At 36.0% G+C, this 20,405-nt stretch overlaps 1 protein-coding gene and 1 long non-coding RNA gene across 5 annotated transcripts in view; one reads left to right on the top strand and one right to left on the bottom strand.

The window, feature by feature from the left end:
• EML6 (EMAP like 6) overlaps positions 1–20,405 on the top strand; it is a 127,994-nt gene that overhangs the window by 41,217 nt on the left and 66,372 nt on the right. For all 4 annotated transcript variants that reach the window (XM_084514059.1, XM_084514058.1, XM_084514060.1 and 1 more), the window contains exons 2-7: positions 2,682–2,841; positions 8,211–8,309; positions 10,597–10,665; positions 13,220–13,405; positions 14,298–14,433; positions 19,170–19,371. In XM_084514059.1, the coding sequence (XP_084370185.1) occupies positions 2,682–2,841; positions 8,211–8,309; positions 10,597–10,665; positions 13,220–13,405; positions 14,298–14,433; positions 19,170–19,371 (852 nt within the window). The remainder of the gene's footprint in view (positions 1–2,681; positions 2,842–8,210; positions 8,310–10,596; positions 10,666–13,219; positions 13,406–14,297; positions 14,434–19,169; positions 19,372–20,405) is intronic.
• Positions 1,208–20,188, bottom strand: LOC311434142. The gene is made up of 3 exons (XR_014691288.1): positions 20,102–20,188; positions 5,752–6,007; positions 1,208–2,008 (listed from the first exon to the last, which is right to left on the bottom strand). It is a non-coding gene; the product is annotated as an uncharacterized lncRNA (long non-coding RNA).

A 20,405-nucleotide genomic window follows, 5' to 3' on the forward strand; every position in this document is an offset into this window, starting at 1 on the left:
GGTCCTGTGGGAGGGACTATGCCCTGGTCTGTGAGGGCACTGCCCATGCTGCAGTCACTCTGATTTACACTAATGCATCTCAAACAGGTATCTGCAGGCCTATTGCCCGTGGCTTGCAGAAAACTGTCTGGTTGTGTAATAAAGCCTAGTCTGTTCCTAGCTCTTCTGCCTGTTGGAAAGAACAGGAAATAATTCCTTAACAGTGTTTTTCTATACCATAATCGGCAGTTGTTTAAATACATAATCCATTCTAATCATACTTTTATCTTGCACTAATTATCGTAGTGTTTCAGTACTTTCCAGTGGTGCAAATAGTGATGTGGCTTCACTATAAATGCTTTAAATATAAGATAGGATGTTTGCTTAGAAAAGTGGAAGAAATGCACCTGTCAGTTGGAAACAAAGGAGTGAGGTTTATACTCAATTTTAAAAGGTGTAGAAGGGCACAGAACCTGTGCCAGTAGGAAATCTTATGATCTGGAGGTCGGAAGAGAAAATAAATTAAGATAGTTGCACATAGCGTCTTTGTATTTTAATTTGCAACAAACGTGGAATTCATATATACAGTTACTCAGTCACCAAGATTTGTTCTTTAAATTAGGCTCCATTTCCTTACTCCATAATCCACTGTTCTGTCTGCCAAAAAAGAACGCTTGGTTATCTAACAGCCAGACTGAACGTAGGCAGCTGTAGTGCATTGTCAAGGCTGTGAAAGGGAAAGGAATGTCCTTAGCAGTTCCGAAAAATCAGGCTGTGTATTTAGGTGCCAAAAGCTGATACTGGGTCCTAATTTTAGATGCACCATTAGTTGACTCCATGCATCAAAAAGAATAAAGCAAATAACAGATATGTTTGGTATGGACGTATTTAGGTTGTAGGGAATGTGTTGTTTTTCATATCCAGGAACAGAAATACCAAGTGTAAGATAGGAAGTTTCAGTATGTGGAAGCCAAACTGTACAAACCAGTGGTAGATGTAATTAAGCTGAAATTCTGTTCTAACAGTGAGATAGATAAGTTCAATTAATCTTTTCCATCTAGTTTTTATTTTTATCATTGAAGAAAGTAATCTAACTGAATTCTAAGAACTTAAATATGGTGGAGTCATCCTTTATTCCCCTAGTGAACTAGTTGACACAGTGAAATGTAGAATCCAAGCCTAAGAAGAAAAGGAGAAATGCACAAGTGCAGGAGAAGATAAAATAAAGTGCAGGAGAAGATAAAATAGTTTTATTGGACATTATGCTATACGTGTACTTTTTGCATGAATTGTTCTTTAACATGAAAAATTGAGTACATATGTTTTTGAAACATCCTTTTTTTGTTTTGTTTTTAAAAGAATCTTCTCCATAATTAGTATTATCTACTACTGGAATAGAAAAAAATAGCTGCCCTAAGCCATCTGTTGAATGCCAATTTATTAATAGAATATTTTTTCGTAATTCCATCTGTAGCTCACATATTCAGACATTGTTCTAATTTGTTTCCTGAATAACAGTGTAAAACTGTCTTTGTATTCCTATTACCTTAGGGAGGGTTTTTTATTATTAACATCCCCAGGCTAGATTTTCAAACTAGATCCTTTGGGCTTTGCCAAAGAGAATATTTTAAGGGTTGAAGGATAGCTTGACAATAGCTCAGAATAACTGCAAAGAGTAGTTTCTGCTACTGTGTCACTACTGATAGCCTGCATTACTCTTTTGTTAATGTGGGATGAAGTTTGCTAAATGGTGGCCTTCTGTCTTTTTGTGTTACAATGAAAATCTGTTGTGTGTGACAAGGAATATATATATATTTCTTTTTTACATGATGTTACTACGTGGTTCCAGAATATTTGACATCTAAGAGAAATGCTCCCAGCTCAAGATGGAAACCATCCCAGGAGGTCTTTAAAAGATGTTTAGATGTTGAACTTAGCAATATGGTTTAGTGGAGGACTTCTTAGTGTTAGGTCAGAGGTTGGACCCGATAATCTTGAGGTCTCTTCCAACCTAGACAATTCTGTGATTCTGTGAAATAAATATTGAAGTTCACAATTAGGCATGGGAATGAGAAAGGTACTGTGGCATGCATGCCTGGTGGCAGAAGTGCCCTCTCATATTCACCTGGAACTTCCTGTGCTTCAGTTTGTGCCATTTTCCTCTCAATAGAACAAATATTGTTCTTCAAATACAGGAGAAAGTTTATTTTTGTATCCTCTAAGTCCATTTTTAAACTTCTAATTATGAGAGGATTTCTTGCATGTAAATTGTGAAAAATGTTATTTATTCAGCTGCTGATCCATATTTCAGAATATTTAAGCTGATGTGTAGAAGTGGAATAAATTTTTGAAAATCACCCACTGACTTCATAAAGCCATGAAAGACTAAGATAAAAACCCATGTAAAAAAATTCTGGTTACATTTTCCTTAAAATGTGTAGTTTAAAAATTATTGCATGATAAATTGTATTCTGCAGTCACCAAGTCAATCTCAAACATATTATTTTAAGATATAAGTAGATAATGGGATAGACTGAGTTTTGAAGACAGTTGAAATGATAATTCAATATGTTTATATAATAAATCAAAAGGGGATCGTTTTTGAGAACTATGAAAAATTAAGTTTTAGTTTCATTTTTGCATTTTATACTGTTTTACTGATTGAACAAGTGTATTGTAACTTAAATTGTATTCTGTTTCAGCCTTGCAGTTCATCCAGATAAAACTTTAGTAGCGACAGGGCAGGTTGGAAAGGACCCTTACATCTGCATCTGGGATTCCTACCGTGTACAGACTGTTTCTGTTCTTAAGGATGCACACACACATGGAGTTGCCTGCTTAGCTTTTGATTCAGATGGCCAGGTTTGTATATCTTCTTTCTCTGTGCTTTTAATTTAGTTTGATTTCTGATTCCAGGAGATAATGCACATATAAGTATTGTATGTGTAGGTAGCTGCGTTGCTGTAGTACTGACATTCCTATTGTGACTAATTTTTTTAATGCAAGGACTGCAAATATAGTTCTTTCAAAGACCAAAACCCTCAACCTAGAATTCAACTCAAGTAGATGCATTGGTTGTTGGACAAATACCAGTACAAGAAATGGCCCTACCTGGCTCACATGTAATAGCTTCACCACATACTTAGCACCTACTGTTTAAAGAGACCAGTTCCTGGCAGAGTCTTTACAATCCTGCAGTATTTTTGGCAGAGGGACTCCAGTAATCTCACTGCTAAGAGTCTCATTGGCTAGGATACACAGTAAATTTAATTGAAAAAGGGGGTTAGAACACAGAGTGTATAGTTTTGTACACTATTATATGATTATATGATATTTTTAGACAATATTAATGAGTAAATGGTGGGCTATTCACAGCTAAGCGCATTGAATTTTTCCCTGGAGGAGAGCTAGTAAAAAACATTAAATCTATTTTCTTCCTTCTTCAGTCACAATTTATATAAAAGTGAGAAATACTTCATACTTACTTCATATTCATAGTTGTCTATAAAATTAACAGTGCAATTTTGTCATTACTGATGTCCAGGTTTCTGGTGTAAAACTGAGGTAGTAGTTTATAATTGGTTGCTGAAATATTTTTAGGAATGCTTAGAGTAGCTGATTCCCGGATTCTTGCACAGATCATCCTTGATTTTTCTATTTGCTTGCATACATCAGAATTAAAACTGAAAAGGGCAGATTTGCCTTTAAATGTTTTTCTTAAAATCATGTTGTAGACAGTTAGATGTCTACAGAGAAGTGTTTTGCTATCATATGCCTAATTACTCTTCCATTGACCACACAGTGGTTTTATTTCTCTTTGGATTGTATTTCTTCATTAGAAATTAGAAGTAAGTTTCTATTTTAAGCCTAGTTTTCAGCCATCTTCCTCCATTTTTTTTTAAAGTAAAGCCATTTCTTCTGAAATCTCATGTGTCGATTCTAATTAAAGAAAAAGGTATTCCTGGGAAGTGTGGAATAACAAATGAAGTGAGAAAACCCCCAAATCAACAGAAGAAAATTTCAAATGCTGTAAGATTTTAAAGATACTGTTTTTTCAAAAATACGTTATTAAAATTTTCTCTTATGTTTTACTTCCTGAGACAGGTGAGTAAACTTTTTAAAAAAACCCTACTTAAACACCTGAAAAGTTAAATAGTTTGCCAAGGGCCCAGTCAGTATGAGTTAAAGTTGGAGGCTCTTCTGAAAGTCCTGCTGGGTGCCTACCTATAGTTAAGAGTTGAACTTAATTCCGTGTTGATGCTGCAAAACAGCAACATTCTTTTTCCGGAAACATTGGAGAAGTTGCAGTTTATTCTGGAAGTGAAAATTTGCATACAATGCTTTTATATCTGGAGAAAGACCAATTCTGGAAAACATAAATATGGATGATGTATCTTGGCTTTTTGCTGCCCTTTCTGGCTTACAGAGCAAGGTGCTGTGTTGAACCAAAATTAAAGGGCTTTGAGTGAAGTCTTTAAGTATATGAAATTCAGAGTTGCTAGCAGTTCCATTTTATTTAGTCAGCACAGTCACCTCAGGGAGCTGGCATCTTGTGGTTGGACCAAATATGTATCACACACAAGGCTCACACCTTTCCTTCAAGTGCATGCCTTTTATTCTTTTTTTATTGAATGTCTCTTAGTATCCAAGAAAGATTTGTATTTTAGCCTCAAAATACAAAACAATTCAACAGTAACATTAAGGTATAGATGCAAAAAGCTACGTATTATTTTCTCTATTGCATCTTTCTAAACAAATACTGACTAAGGAAAAGCTCAGGTAATTCTGCTTCGCTGCCTGGGCTTGATTCCCATAAAATCAACTTGTCTTCCTCCCGCTCTGCTACGCACAAACTCTGAGTGTCAAGATACATTATCCATATTTATGTTTTCCAGCACTGATCTTTCTGCAGATATAAAAGCATTCTATGCTGTGTTGAGGGCCGCATGGCTCCAATATGAGGATTTAGCAAAGGTCTCAAAATAGTGGCACTGCATTTATAGTTTAGTCACGCTAATTAGCTCCTGTTTTATGAGAAACTCTGGGGTGTTTTCAGGTATTCAAATGAATTAGTTCTGAAATATTACTTCTTGCTGGAATTCAGCTGACACTGCATGGAGACAGCTTAGGTGTCTCTGCAGTGCTTCCCTGGCATAATTAACCACAAACTGGGTAATGAAGAGTGAACAGTATTTGTTGTCTTTTTTAATATACAGAGGAGATAGATAAGTGGCTTAAATCAAAGATAGCTAATATGCTTCCTTTATTTTATGTACTTTCAATAAGGCTCTGAAATTTAGATATTAATATGTGAAAGTAAATTTCCTATTAATGTTATTTGTAATTAATACTGTATTTTAAAAGTCCTGATGGGAGCTGAATATCTGGCTGAACAGCTGCTATTTAAAAATAGATATTTGAGACTTTTTCTGTATAACTAGGAGATGACATTTGGTGGGAAGGAAGCTGCACATTTTTCAGATGTTTGATGAAGAGTCAGTTTGTATATAATTAAAAATATATTTTGTTGAACCAGGAACAAATTAGAGTTTGAAAGTAGTAACATCTACACTTTGCAGAATTACCTACAAAGCTGATGTCTTTTATGTAGAAGTATTTCAGTAATGCTTCATATTTCAATTTCTGTTCCGAGTTGTTTTATAAGGATCCTTTTGTGTACTTTCTTTAATAATAATAATAATAATAATAATAATAATAATAATAATAATAATAATAAAGAGTAAGGAGAGTACTGCCATAGTGCATACGTACATTTTAAAATTCAGCATTACGTTGCAGTAGGCTTCTTTAGCCAGATCTTCAAAGTCTGCATAGATTTAAAAATAATTGTTTAATTATGTGCATAAGCTACTTGGCAGATATTTTCTTCTATTGATTCTGTGAATTCTCTAATCAGGATGCTGTCAAAGTCCCTCCCAAAAGGAGTATTAAAAGTAAAAGCCTTTCAACCAAAAAGGAAACTCAGCATTTATCATTCTTCTGCCAGCAGGAGACCATCCTTGGTAAACTGAAGAGAAAAAAGAAAATATAAAATATTAGTTACTATCCTCTAGTTGTTTCACTGTCCATCTACTGTATAGTGGTAATTTCCTGACTGGGAGCTACAGTTCAGGTCTGATGTTAAAATCATGAATCTAAAAGATACTGTAAGTGCTGCCATGGTTTCCATGGTGAAGAGAACAGTATAAAAAAGGTGAGAAAAAGTTGGAATCAGTGATGGTTCCATGAAAAAATATCTTGTGTTTTGATCAGTACATCCAACCCCCGGGTAGGTGTAGATTATTCAAGAGCAAATAAAACATGTTTGCTACAATAATCCTCCTTTCATGTGCCTGCAGTAGACTCTCACAAGGGTGAATTTAACGAGGCCTCAGGTATTTTTCTGTCAGTGAGAGACATATAAAGACTAGTCTGGACTTGGAGAAACTCAGAGGAAAATATACACGTGCTTTTTTCATTAATCCCATATTGCTTAGTACACTTGCTTGTAAGAATTGCTAAGGTCATGCATTACTCACTAGGCAGAGTTCAGCTGTTATATTAGGTTGTAATGTACGTTATGTCAATTCCCAAGCAACCAAATGTAAAAAGGATTTATTTGATTGCTCTAAAATACAGGAATCATAACTATTAAGGAGGCAGTGCAGGGTGCATGTGTTTTTTGGAAGTGGCCAATTTAAGGAAGATGTACACTGTTTTTACACTTTAAAATAATGTGAAAAGGTATGGAATATCTTGTCTATAATTTATTTTGCTAATGAACGATAAGTGGAGCCTTCTGTTTCTTTACAAATAATGATTTCTCTCAATTCTATAGTGGTTGGTAGCCTTAGAGCAATTAGTATTTTTTGTTTGTTTGTTTCCTAATATAATATTTTAAAGGAATCTTTGGTAATTGCACTCATTTTCTTTTAACACTGGTTTTGTATTAACTCAGAAATCTCTAGACTTTAATGAATTTGCCTATTGAAAATCTGAGAAAAAAATAGTGGACATTTAATGGAAGGAAACGTACAAAACAGAGATTCAGTTTGCAAGTTATCTTCTTAAAGCAAATCTTCCAGGAGAAGGTCTGGTCCTTGTCATATCTGAAACATATGCCCATTTGGATCAGATGATTCATCTGCTCATCTTTGAGGCCAAAATAAGGTTTCATTTACTGCATGTTCTTGAAGTGCAGGCTTTCCTATAACAGAGCAGAATGCTTAGGAGCTTTAGTTGGACTCTTCAATCTTTATGATAAGACATTTGTGGATGGGGCAATGAGAAGAGTAAGGGACAGGCGGTATTGGTGCAACAGATGTGACTTTTTAAAAAGTGTTACTGAACTAGAAGATTGTTTCCCATGAAAAAAGTCTCTCAGACACTTCCTGCAGTGCAAGTTACTCATGTGTAACCATTATATATCCCTATGCAGCATATGTTGGTTGGCATCATATCCAGTATGTACAGTTGCAGTACATTTGGCACTAATTTAGTCTTCACATCACAATGTGTCTTCACAGATCACAGCAGTCTCTGCTCCTATCAGTCATGGAATCATAAACTGATAGAACTGTTTGGACTGGAAGGGACCTTAAAAATCATCTGATTCCAACTCTGCTGCCATGGGAAGGGACACCTCCCACTACACCAGGTTGCTCAAAGCCCCATCCAACCTGGCCTTGAACACTTCCAGAGATGTCAAAGATCTCCCACCTAATAGGAAACTCTGCTGGAAATCATGTAAAGTTGGGCATAATGAGCACAATTACTGGAAGGTTATCCAATAAAAACTAGGTTAGGTGGTTGTTAAAAGTATATCCAATTCAGATTCTAAACCTCAGCAAAACAAGTATAATGAAGAAAAGTGTATTTGGGATAGTGAGATCTTGTATTTCTATAATTCACTATTATTATCAGGTTAATAAATCAAAATGCTAGTGTTGTTCACCTCAAATGAGTACTTCAATTCTTTCATGATAAGAGTTTTATTTGAGACACTGGTAACATGGAATTAATTACCTGACTCTAGACAAGATAAGACATTTCAGTGCTTTCTCCAGTGAGCAAGTGGTTAACAAGAATATCTTGATGGTGCCTTTAGCAATATAGTTCAAATGCAAGGCAAATGGGAAGATACATTTGTACACACAATAACCTGAAGTACAGTAAACTGATTTTTGTGTTGATTCTCTCTTAACTAGATTATTATTATTGTTTTTCCTTAGCGTTTAGCTTCAGTGGGACTGGATGCCAAAAATACAGTGTGTATATGGGACTGGAAGAGAGGAAAACTACTGGCTACAGCTACAGGCCATTCAGACAGGGTAATTGTATAAAAGGTTTATTGAATCTTGTCTGGGAGTTACAAAAGTGTTTTAAATGTATTTGTTTATTCATTTGTTTCCATCAGGTCAATGCAGAGGTAATTCCGTATATTCTACCAGTTTTTAAAATACCAAATAAGATATTTGTTTCTTCTCATTATGCCAAACAAAGCACAGTGCTAGTGAAAGAGGCACATGATGGATTCTTGAGCTGGCTGTCTAGCAAGCATAGGGAGGAAATACTTTGCAATTACACACTGATTAGGATGATTTATAGGCCTTTATATGAGACGTGAAATGCTAGCTTAGTGGATGAGGGTAATATTCTTTCTGAATACATCAAAAAGACATTTTATCCTGAGGGTAAACTTAATTATTTCACTTTTTATTTTTGCTTAAGATAGTTACTTATAGGTGAACTATAATTAGGATAAATACTCTTTTTCTAGCTATTAACTTCAAGTAAGGGGTCATAATAACCTCAGTAAATAGGAGAACTGAGCAGGCCTAAGTCTAGATTATTTTTCAGGATTAAAAAATCTTTAAACAAGGTTAGCATATGCAAAATAACTCCCAACCATATATAAGCACAAACATGTATATGATAAAATAAGTTCTGGACACATTCTGACAACTTTTTTTCTTAAGCAAATTATAATATAACAAGTTAGAATGTTACAATATTGAAATACTAGAATATTTTACTACATATGAAGGAGTATTTATTTATGATAGAATATATGCAAGCAGAGCAGCCTACTAAACCCTTCCTTACAGTATACCTGTATGTACAAATCTATCTGCATCTTATGTATTATCAGATGAATCATAGAATCACAGAATTGTTTGAGTTGGAAGGAACCTTAAAGACCATTTGTTTCCAGCCCCCCTGCCATGGGCAGGGACACCTTCCACTTGAGCAGGCTGCCTGAAGCCCCATCCAGCTTGGCCTTGAGCACTTTAGAGATGGGGCATCCACAGCTTCTCTGGGCAGCCTGTTCCAGTGCCTCACCGCCCTCAATCAGGTAATTTATTTTTACTATGTTCACAACACAACATAATTTTTCTTAGTCTTTGTTTAAATTTATTCTTTCAGAACTGATTCGCTTCCCAGTTAGGTCAGTGGAAGTTTTGCTACCACCTTGTGCTACTAACTACAGTAGGCACAAGGTCAGGTTCTGAATTAGCAGAAGATGCCAGGACAGGCAAGAAGTACTAAAATCGTAGTTTCCGTACTCTTTCACAACCAGAAAAGGGAGATTTTTCATTGAAGCGGGAGTGGTAAAGAATGCATGTCTAATTAGGTCACAAATTATAATGACTTAGTCTGCCAGAGTCATACAGCATTTCTGAAAACAAAATATCTTGCTTGTATAACAGAAAATAAATAAAATAGTAAGTCATGATTTTTATAAAGAAGATAAATATTTTGTGGGAGGGCAGCACTAGAAAGCTGTTAGAAATTCTCAGATGATTTATAAGTAACAGCTGAAGAGCTAGAATTAGCAAGAAGTCCTGTTGTCTTTCTCTACAGATGTATATTTCCTGCAGTAACTAGTGATTGTGGTAACCTCATTGGTTCTCATCTCAGACACTAAAAAGTTGAATGCCACAGATGTCAAGTCTATAAATGACATGCTGTTGAAAATTTGTGCAGAAATATAAACTTGTTATTTCCAAACTTTATGTGGTATTTTTCATTTGGCATAATCCCATAGTCATAGAATACACTGTAAATTTGTTCTGATAATCTATACAGGATCTGATGCTAATTTTTTTGATGTATGCTGTTATAAATGCAACATTAATCAAAATGAATAATGCAGTTTTATCTGTATAGATTAGTTAGATGAATTACATGTATACCTCATTTTGTCACTGGGGTATTTCTGTAATGGGGTTAAGCTGCATATCGTACCTCACATTACAATATAAGGAACAAAGACAAATTTACCAGTCTTTTATCCCTAAACTTGAGGAACATTTGCTCATAACATGACTCTCATCTTATTTGAGACTGTAAATATGTTTATTCAAAAATATCTTGGAGCTGGAATGGATTACTGGTGTGAAGGCACAAATTAGGTGTGTTGACAGAACTGGGTGAGAAGGCCTTATTTGGCTTTATCATTGTTTACAAGGAGTTCCAGACTTACCTGTATGTTGTGCTTTCATTTTTAGTCGTAGATTGCAGTAGATACTATGCCTAAAAATTGGCAAAAGCAAACTGAGCCTAGATGCAATTACCATATAATGCAAAGTATCAGCTTTCTATGTTTCTTAACAGATATTTGATATTTCCTGGGATCAATATCAACCAAATAGAATTGTCAGCTGTGGAGTAAAACACATAAAGGTAATAGCTTTTGTGTTCTGTTTGTTGTTGTGTTTTTTGTTGTTGTTGTTTCTTTTTTTTTTTTTTTTTTAAGTAAATTACAGTTGTCAAAGAAGGGCTTAGATGTAAGAGGTATTCTATTTTTCTTTTTTTAATCTGTGAACACTGTCAAAACTTCGGTGCCAGTTTAGGCATTCAGCAGTGACTTGACGTGCAACTTAACAAGCAAAGTGGGAAGATCATTTGGTGTAATTTTCATTATCTACTTCTAATTTTGTGGTTCTCTGCCTTCTTTCTGTCTCTGAAACCCTTCAGTGATTTCTCTTGACAAGTGTCACAAGGGGTCACTGGACAGGTATAGGATGAATTAAATCAGAAGTATGAATTGAATGAACTTCTGTTTGGCCTATCATGCTACCAGGAATTGTGGGAACACTGCAGGGAAGGTATGCAATACTTGCAGAGATGAACAGATGGAAGCACATGGATCCCACTATTTGCTCCCTCTAATTCCCCTTGTCTGGAATTGACTTAAATATGAACCTAGATATATAGCCTAAGTTTAGGATAAAACTTCTTGCACCTATAAAAAACTTAGAGAGAAATCCTTGTTTGCTCATACTCCCTGAAGGTTTCTGTTTTCTTCCTGCCTCATCAAAAGCATTCCTAACAGATGGCAATTATTTCACATGGCTGAGGTGGGAAGAGCTTTAACTAGAAGTTTAGAAACCAGTTAATATCTCTAGTTCTGGTTACTGAGAAGCTTGTGCCCATTAAACCACCGCTGCTTTCAAACTGTGGGTGGTTTTGGCAGAAGTGATACCATCTGTTGTATTCTGCAAGCTGTCTTCCAAAACCTGTCTTTGTTTGGCACCTGTGTTGTGTTTAGAATGGCCATAATTGCCCTGAACAGGCATAATACCAGCAAAGTCAATACATATAAAGTCATGCCAAAAAAAAAAAAAAAAAGAAAAAAAAAAAAAGAAAAAAAGAAGGGGGGCGGGGGGAGTTGGAATGCTTTATGATTATATGTGCACCTTCAGTGATGCTCAGGCAACAGTCTATGTAGTTGTCATTCATTATAAGCCTATGGAAATATGATAATTAACTTACTAAGAAGGAAAAGAACAGCTCTGAAGTTATTGTATCACTTTGAGAATAGGGACTAATAGACCCATTCATTCCTGTAGCATTTCAGTTCTATTGGGTCATTTGGCTGAACTTTCTAGAGCTAACCAGAAGTGAAGAGAGCATATGTTTTTCTCACAGTATGAGAGCCCTAGGGGAAATATTCCCACTGCCTGCTCATAAATTGACTTATGGAAAAAAATAATTATCAGTAGAGAAGGATCTGAAATAAAAAACCTTGATACAAGGATCTTCTGAATTCAACTTTCTAGGAAACGTATAGGAGCAAGCAAAAGACAAAGACTTAAAAATTGGGTTTAAGGTCACAAAAAAGATGTAGGCATATGAAGTGAGACATAGACATTATGCACCTATGTGAGACACTTCAATATTCCTGTTCAGTCTCTCAGAGTATCTCCTTATTGTGAAATGGACTACAGAGCATAAATGCCTCATCTAGTAAAGACCTGAGCTGACAAGACCATTCAGGACTGTGCTATACCCCACACACACTTACTGTTCTGTTTCTGCATGTGTTCAGAACCTCATAGTGCTGCATTATCTAGGATGCCTGGGGTATTTCAATACTTCTCTTACACATCTAAGTGAGATCCTCTTTACTCTTCCTTCACTGGGAAGCCTGATCCTTGAGGAGGAGCTGAGAACACACTGTCTCTCCTTGATAAAATTATGTCTATTAAAAAAATTACACTCAGAACTGATTCCAAAAGTATGAGTGTGATTTCTCTAGCCCAGCCCTAACAACACCATTGTAAGACAAAGTCTAGGTTCTTTTGCTCCTTTTCTCTTCACCAGCAGTCTTACAATCTTGGCTGAATGTTACTGTCTGTGCAAGAGTGAAGCAAGTCACTATTCCACAGCTAGAAAATCCTATTACTTTGCAGTTCAGTTTCACGTACAAGCGTCTGCAGCCCTCCAGCCCACAGGTGGTTTCTCAACAAATTTAGTTTTGAGGGGCATATCTCTTTCAGTACATTACTAAAGGGCAGAAAAGTATTTTCAGCTCATCTAGAAGCTTAAGTATTTTATTGCTCCAGAGCTGTAGCTTTATGTTAAGTTTTGCAGACAAGAAAAATTGGATGTTTCTGGCTGTTGAAAGTGTGCTTTCACATTCATAGATTTCACCCAGCAGAGTATGATAAAAATTAGTGAGTTAATGGGAAGAGGTAGTATAGTAATAATGAGGCGGAATGCTCCCTCAGTTTCACAAGCAGCTTGATCAGTTTGTTTTCTTCTTAGACTTAACACTGCATTTGCGTCAGGGTTTCCTGTTCTTGGTAAACAGGCAATATGGGAAGTAATGGGTAGTCTCGTAGCACTACAGGAGTCATTTAATGTCTGTAAGGATGTACAGCTGTGAGATCTGCACATTAATATGAAAAAAAAATCTGCTCAAATTTTTCCTAATATGCCATTTACATTTCAGTTTTGGACACTGTGTGGAAATGCACTGACAGCAAAAAGAGGAATATTTGGTAAAACAGGGGATCTGCAAACTATCCTTTGCTTAGCATGTGCAAAAGAAGATATCACGTACTCTGGTGCTTTAAATGGAGACATCTATGTTTGGAAAGGGCTAAACTTAGTTCGCACGATTCAAGGAGCGCATAGTGTAAGTTGTTTGTTTTAACATCAATTTCTGAAATTACCTGTTTATTGACTTGAAAACTTCATGAAGGCTTATCTTCAATGATCTTATTCTGTTTCAGGTCAGAAGAATGTTTAAGACAGTTCATCAGTTAAGAACTTATCTGTAATTTTTTTACTTTATTTACATATTGTCAGCAGGTGCTAGCTGCTGAACTGATAATGACGGAACTTATATTTTTAGCACGGATTTAACCAAGCAGACTAAAGTTTCTAAGTCTAAAGTTTCTGAAGTATTATTATTAATCCTAAAGTTTCTAAAGCTAAAGTTTCACATATTGAATAGCTACAGGTATGATCAGTTCACGTAAGTAAATGGTCTTATTTTAAATATAATTTTACCACTAAAATTCCAAACATTCAAGACTATTCTTCATAAAAGCTTCAACTGGGAGTAAACGTGAGAATGAATTGACAATATTTCGGTTCCTGTCAGATTCCAAATGACGTCTGAACTGAATTCATGAACGAATGTCTCAGTCATCTCTGCACCTGTAAGAATATTTGTATCGCTTGTTTGCTTGTTTTGTTTATTCAGGGTAACTAGTTATTTTAAGTGTTCCATGTTATTCATTTAATAATTCCCATCGTAATATTAACTAAGCCAAATTTAAAGTTCTGCAAGTGGTCTATATCACTATTATCTATATGCAAATTTGTACATAAATCACTATGAATGAGAGAAATTGAAATAAAAGTGTCCCCTTGTGTTTGCTGGTTTGCTTTATGTGGATGGGACAACATTTCGCTGCCTAGCAGTTCCTAGCCTTTAACAAGAATCTATTCAAAAACATTTGCTTAATGTGTTTAAATTGACTGTACAGAACTTTGAAACTTGTTATACTATTGGTTAACAGGCTGGAATTTTTAGTATGTATGCTTGTGAGGAAGGTTTTGCGACTGGAGGGAGAGATGGTTGCATTCGGTTATGGGACACTGATTTCAAACCAATTACTAAAATTGATCTCAGGGAAACTGAACAAGGATACAAAGGTAAGGAGCTATTACTTTTTTTTTCGCACATCTAGTTAATGGGTTATGACACAATTTAATTTCAAGCATAAATGTCTCTGCATACTGCTGATTCCTTGCTTAATGACTGTATTTACTTTTAAGATCTGTGTTCCTTTTTTATTCTGTCAGTGATGTAGCATGAAGTTTTCTGTATTTCATCATATAAATAGAAGGATGCTTATCTTTGTTGCTCCCAACGATGGAAATATGAGAAAACAAATAAAAACTGATTAATCACAGGCAGCTGAATTGTTAGCCAAACTGTAATTTATTAATTGTAATTCATTTAACTGAGATATTTGGAACCTAATGTTAATAGATGCTGAGCATCTAAGCACATCATTTAGATTCATTTGGAATGGTAGCACTTAGTAATGTCTCCACTAAATATACCATTAAATTCTTGACCATCATGTTTGTTGAAACTAATCATGCTTCCTACGAATCATCTCTTTATTTTGTGATTAAGATTTTAAGAGTATTTACAATCTTCATAAGTTACAATGCATGCTTTATCAAGAACTCGTTCTTCTGGGAATTGTACACATCCATTTGAATTGAGAATGCAGCAGTCTTTTTTGCTCGCCTGCAGTAGGCTTTACATTAGTTTTGGCAGCCAGCTTTCTAATGGTTTATTTCCCCTGCTTCTTAACTTAAATTTTCCAACAATCTTCATGTTATAATTACCATCAGAATAGTCAGGAGGCAGCTAAGGAGGATAACATTTTATTTCTCAATTATGTATTTTGGCCTATGATCTAGTAACAAGCTTGTTACATTTATTTTTTCAATTTACTTAAGCCAGATCAGTTGATGACTCTAATTCTTGTGAAATCTGTAAGTTTGCAATATCTATGCTCATCCAACAAGCAAACCGCCAGCAGCCTTGGATGAACACTGCTCTGCCAATTTGCCTACGTGTAGTGTAAACTTGCAAAATTTGTCTTTTAAAAAATGTGTCAAGAACACCCAGCCAGTAGTCCATTTGCTGTATAATTCTGGCTTCATGTAGGTTTTTGCAGGCAGAACCATAATGTTTAATATTAATTCCTAGAAAACATTTGCAGTACCCTATTATAATTTACATCAGTTTTTAATCAACTTAGAAATACCTTATAAAAATGGTGGAGAAATAAGCCTGCCTGCACTGTGAGTTAGGAAGATCATTCAGGCTAATAGCACTCTTGCAGGCTGTCTGTTCCTAATAAAAGTCAGAATAACTTATATGAAGGACTACACAAAGAAAGCAGTGCTGACGCACAAAACGTGCATGGTCATCTTCCTTTGCTCCTTATGAAGTGATGCTGGGCATGAATGTTATTACATACACTCATGAAACCAGAGTAGAAGCAAGCTTTTGGTCTTACTGCTACCTGGGATGTGTCCACACTTAGGGCATGACAGACTTTATCTGACTTCAGTTACTTTTAATTGACTGTAGTTAACAAAACTTATATGGAAAATTTTAACTACTAAATAATATCTTACATTACAGAACTGTAATTATTCATAAAGGTCATTGTCTGTCTGCAGAAAGCACCTAGCTATCCTTCTACAGCTTGCCTAAAAAGAGATCTGGGACTTGATTAAGTTCAATCAAGAAAGGGCTTAGTGAGGGAAAATTCCCATTAGATGTGCTGTTCGGTGATTCTAACTTTATGCTTTTATTTTTGCTGTCTGCTAAATGTTAAAAGAAATAGAATTCTTATATGGGAGTAGCTAAGCAGAACCAGACATCGTAACAGCAGTTGTATGTCTGAGTGACAGTCAATAAAGAATTTTGCTATCTTATTGCATGGCAAAAGTAGTAAAAATAGTCATTTCTAGAAAGTGAATTATGTTGCTATTTAATGCGTATTTTATGTAAACGATAAATTAAAAATAAATAAATTAACTGATTTCTAAAAACTAAAACATTGTCCAAATCTTGGCTTGAAAGCACTTAAATCCTTCAGGTTTTATATTTGTCTGTCAAAACATTGTCTGCATTAATGGCAAGAAACTGATGTAAGCAATAAGCAAGTGTGCAAAATTCTACCAGAGCTTAATCAAAGATGGTGTGGTCATAAGCATTATCATTTAGACTATCTGTGAAATGTTGTGACTGCTGTATCACTACAACTATATTTACAAATAAATAAATAAATAAATAAAAGGACATTGGGGATGACTGCTGGTCATAAAATCCTAAAATCCAAGCATGTGCTTATATCCCTGTCACCTTGTTCTTGTTCTGGCCTTTCTTCTCTCTTGTGTTCTTTCTGTGTGATACAGCTCCTGCCTGCTGTTTCAGTTGTGTCTGTCCAGTATGTCATCCAGTAGTTTAAGCATATAGGTAACTGAAACCAGTGGTGGTTGCCTTAGTTGCTTACCCATGACCTTCTGTTCCTCCATTTCAATTACATTTTTTCCAAAGCATTTTACAAAGACATCAACATTCAAACTTAAAACTCCTTTCTAGGGTAGCAGGAATATTTTTTTTGGCATACACTCATTCATTGGTCATCCTGTACAGAGGAGTACTAAATGCTTTTAAAATAAGATGCATCACCAGTAAAAATCAGATCATAGACTTGCCATTTCTATTTAAATACACATGAATATTAGTAAAAATTCTTATAGTGTGTAATCTTTCCTTATGTGCACCACATCACAGAAAAAACCTCTCCCACATCAAAAGCTGTCATTAATAGTCTAACTCTTAACAATATCAATTTTGTACTTAGCATCCGAAGCTTCATTGCTTGTATGGCCTTTAGTGTTTATAAAGAAAACTCGAGTCAAAAATTCCATTGAAATTTAGCTGGGTCACAGAATAGATCTGTTAAAATTAAAAGGTACTGGAACTGGACAAGACAATAAATGAAGATTATCTTGCCCTTCTCAAGAGATGATACGAAATGCTTACAGGAAATTTTATTTATGTGACTAGAAGTTAATTGCATTGAATATTCAATTCCAAACATGATAAAATTGTGATGTGTTTGACCTTGATTACATGACAAATTTTTTTTTTTTTTTTTTTTTATTCATTCACACTTCACAGCATCTCGACCCATTATCCAAACTTAGAAATTTTCATCTATTGAAATAGAAGATACAAACCCTGGAGGCAGTCAGCCAAAGAATGCTATCAATTCATTAATGTTCTGGCTTGAAGCATTCTTTCTCAGCGAAGGGTAACTAAACCAAATTCAGTCTTAGAGCTGTTCTACTTTTTGAGTGTTCTTCATAAATATTTGCTAGCAGACTTCCCTACTTTAAAAGATGTTTGAGAATACAAAACACTAGTTTTCAAACACAGTCACATATGTTGGGGTACTCAGTGCTGTAATTCATTGCTCAACCTGTTAAGATTGTAGTTAGTAAAATTCTAGCTGCAAAGTTATGATCAGATCCATGGAATAAGATGAAGCTCTCTAAAACGTATGCAAAGCAAGGTTCTGTTTTTTATTTTTTTTTGTAATAATCAGTTTGGATAAAAGCAGAGAACTTTGATAACTCGGGCATAAACAATTATATTCAAACTTGCCGTTAAAAGTTTGATCACCATTTTATTTATTTAAATATGGAAAAATTTAAATGCTGAAAAAAGGGAGAGAACAAGAGCACGTGCCAGTTGCTGCACCTGGGATGGGGCAACCCTGGCTATACATACAGACTGGGAGACAAGACGCTCGAGGGCAGCCCCGCAAAGAGGGATCTGGGGGTTGTGGTTGACAGCAAGCTGAATATGAGCCAGCAGTGTGCCCTGGCAGCCAGGAACGCCAGCCGGATCCTGGGGTGCATCAAGCACGGCATCGCTAGTGGGTTGAGGGAAGGGACTGTCCTGCTCTGCTCTGCGCTGGTGCGGCCTCACCTTGGGTACTGGGCACCACAGTACAAGAAGGACATTAAACTGTTGGAGAGTGTCCAGAGGAGGGCAATGAAGATGGTGAAGGGACTAGAGGGAAAGACGTGAGGAGCGGTTGAGGTCACTTGGCCTGTTGAGCCTGGAAAAGAGGCTGAGGGGAGACCTCATCACGGTCTACAGCTTCCTCACCAGAGGCAGTGGAGGGGCAGGTGCAGATCTATTCTCCTTAGTCACCAGTGATAGGACCCATGGGGATGGTGTCAAGCTGAGGCAGGGGAAGTTTAAGCTAGACATCAGGAAGAGGTTCTTCACTGAGAGGGTGGTCGCACACTGGAACAGGCTCCCTGGGGAAGCAGTCACTGCACCAGGCCTGTCGGAATTTAAGAAGCGTTTGGACTGTGCACTTAGTCACATGGTCTATACTTTTGGGTAGACCTGTGCAGTGCCGGGAGTTGGACTCAATAATCCTTATGGGTCCCTTCCAACTCGGGTTATTCTGTGATTCAGTATTTGACACATGAATCTTGCCTAATTGCAAATTTACATCTTTCAATCATATCAAATTGTTATTATTTTTAAAGTAAATTCCCTAGGTGTAAGCAAAGCAGAAAAGCTTAATTCCTTGTCAAACTGGCAGCAGGAATATTAGAAGCAGCATTTTCCCAGGATTGAACTTTGTCTTTTTCTGTCAAATGGAGATAATTTAACAGACCTGTTTTGTGATTTAATCAACTGTGATATGACATAGTTTTAAAACATGATGTTTGTTATAAATTAACTCTTAAAGTCATAGTGATTTTCACTGTATTATCACTTTGTCTTGTCATTGCCATTAATATAACATTTTTTTGTCCCCTGTCAGGTTTGTCCATCCGAAGTGTCTGTTGGAAAGCAGACAGACTTTTAGCAGGGACACAGGACAGTGAAATATTTGAGGTGTTAGTAAGAGAGAGAGATAAACCCATGCTGATTATGCAGGGACATTGTGAGGGAGAGCTCTGGGCCTTGGCAGTCCATCCAAAGAAGCCTTTAGCAGTCACAGGCAGTGATGATCGATCTGTACGGTAAGGCTACATCTGTGTTCATTTTTTTTTTTTTTTTGTGTTTAATCATGTACAGATTGTTTTTAACCAATATCAGTTTGACATATTTGTAAGTTATTTCTTTTTTGGCCTCATGTTAAGACCCTATTAAGACAACATTTTTCTCCATGTTTTTCTTAGCAACTTCTTGTCTTCAACCTCTTCTCTGTTTGGGCTCCACACATCATGTAAAAGTAATCAGAATTTGTGTTCAAATAGGTTTAACACGTGCTGGAGTACTTTTCTTTCAGTGCTCATTATTGTTCTGAACAGCAGGTTTAAATATCAAAATACAACAGCCACCTCATACTTCTCATTAGGTAATACCATGCGATAAACCTAAAGCCTAAATAACTGACTGAATTTTGGCACAGCAGGTGTCTGACTCAGCCATTTTAGAACATTTAATCTAAACCCAATTAAATTAAAATCCCAGAAAATGAGGTTAATGAAAATGCAATGGTTTATCCTAATGAAAAAGGTCTTTCAGATGTTTCTTTTCCTCTCCCAGTTAAAATTTGACCAATTGAGAAGCTGATGAAAAAAAATATTTTTTTTTTTATGCTTGTTAAGATATTACAGTAATGTTTAGATTAATGTTTGGAGTTAAGCTAAGATGTTTGCTGTACTGAACACAAATTCTATACCCACACAGCTGTTCTATGTTGTCTCAATTGGACATGGACAATGCCCACTGTGAATAATTGCTTACCTGGGATTAAAGAGATTCAGCAAAACTTTTCCTCAGCTTTCTTTTTCATGACTGGGAGAGGTACACATGGGTGCAGGAGAGACTTCTGGGAATCCTGGCTTTGTTATGGCAGTTTCCTGAGACTTTTCCTGAAATGGTGTTCTCTGTTGCCCTCTGTATGCAGAGTGCATACATTGGGGTTCATGACAGCTTGGTTTTCTAAGCTCTGGTTTTCCTACTGTCCTAGGGTTCCTCCTGTCCTAATTTCTAATGCCTCTGTCAGTTAGAGTTTCACTTTTCCTTTCTCCCTTTGTACTTTTACTGG

This window comes from Aythya ferina (genome assembly GCF_964211825.1).
Source record: "Aythya ferina genome assembly, chromosome: 3".
NCBI classification, from domain to species: Eukaryota; Metazoa; Chordata; class Aves; order Anseriformes; family Anatidae; genus Aythya; species Aythya ferina.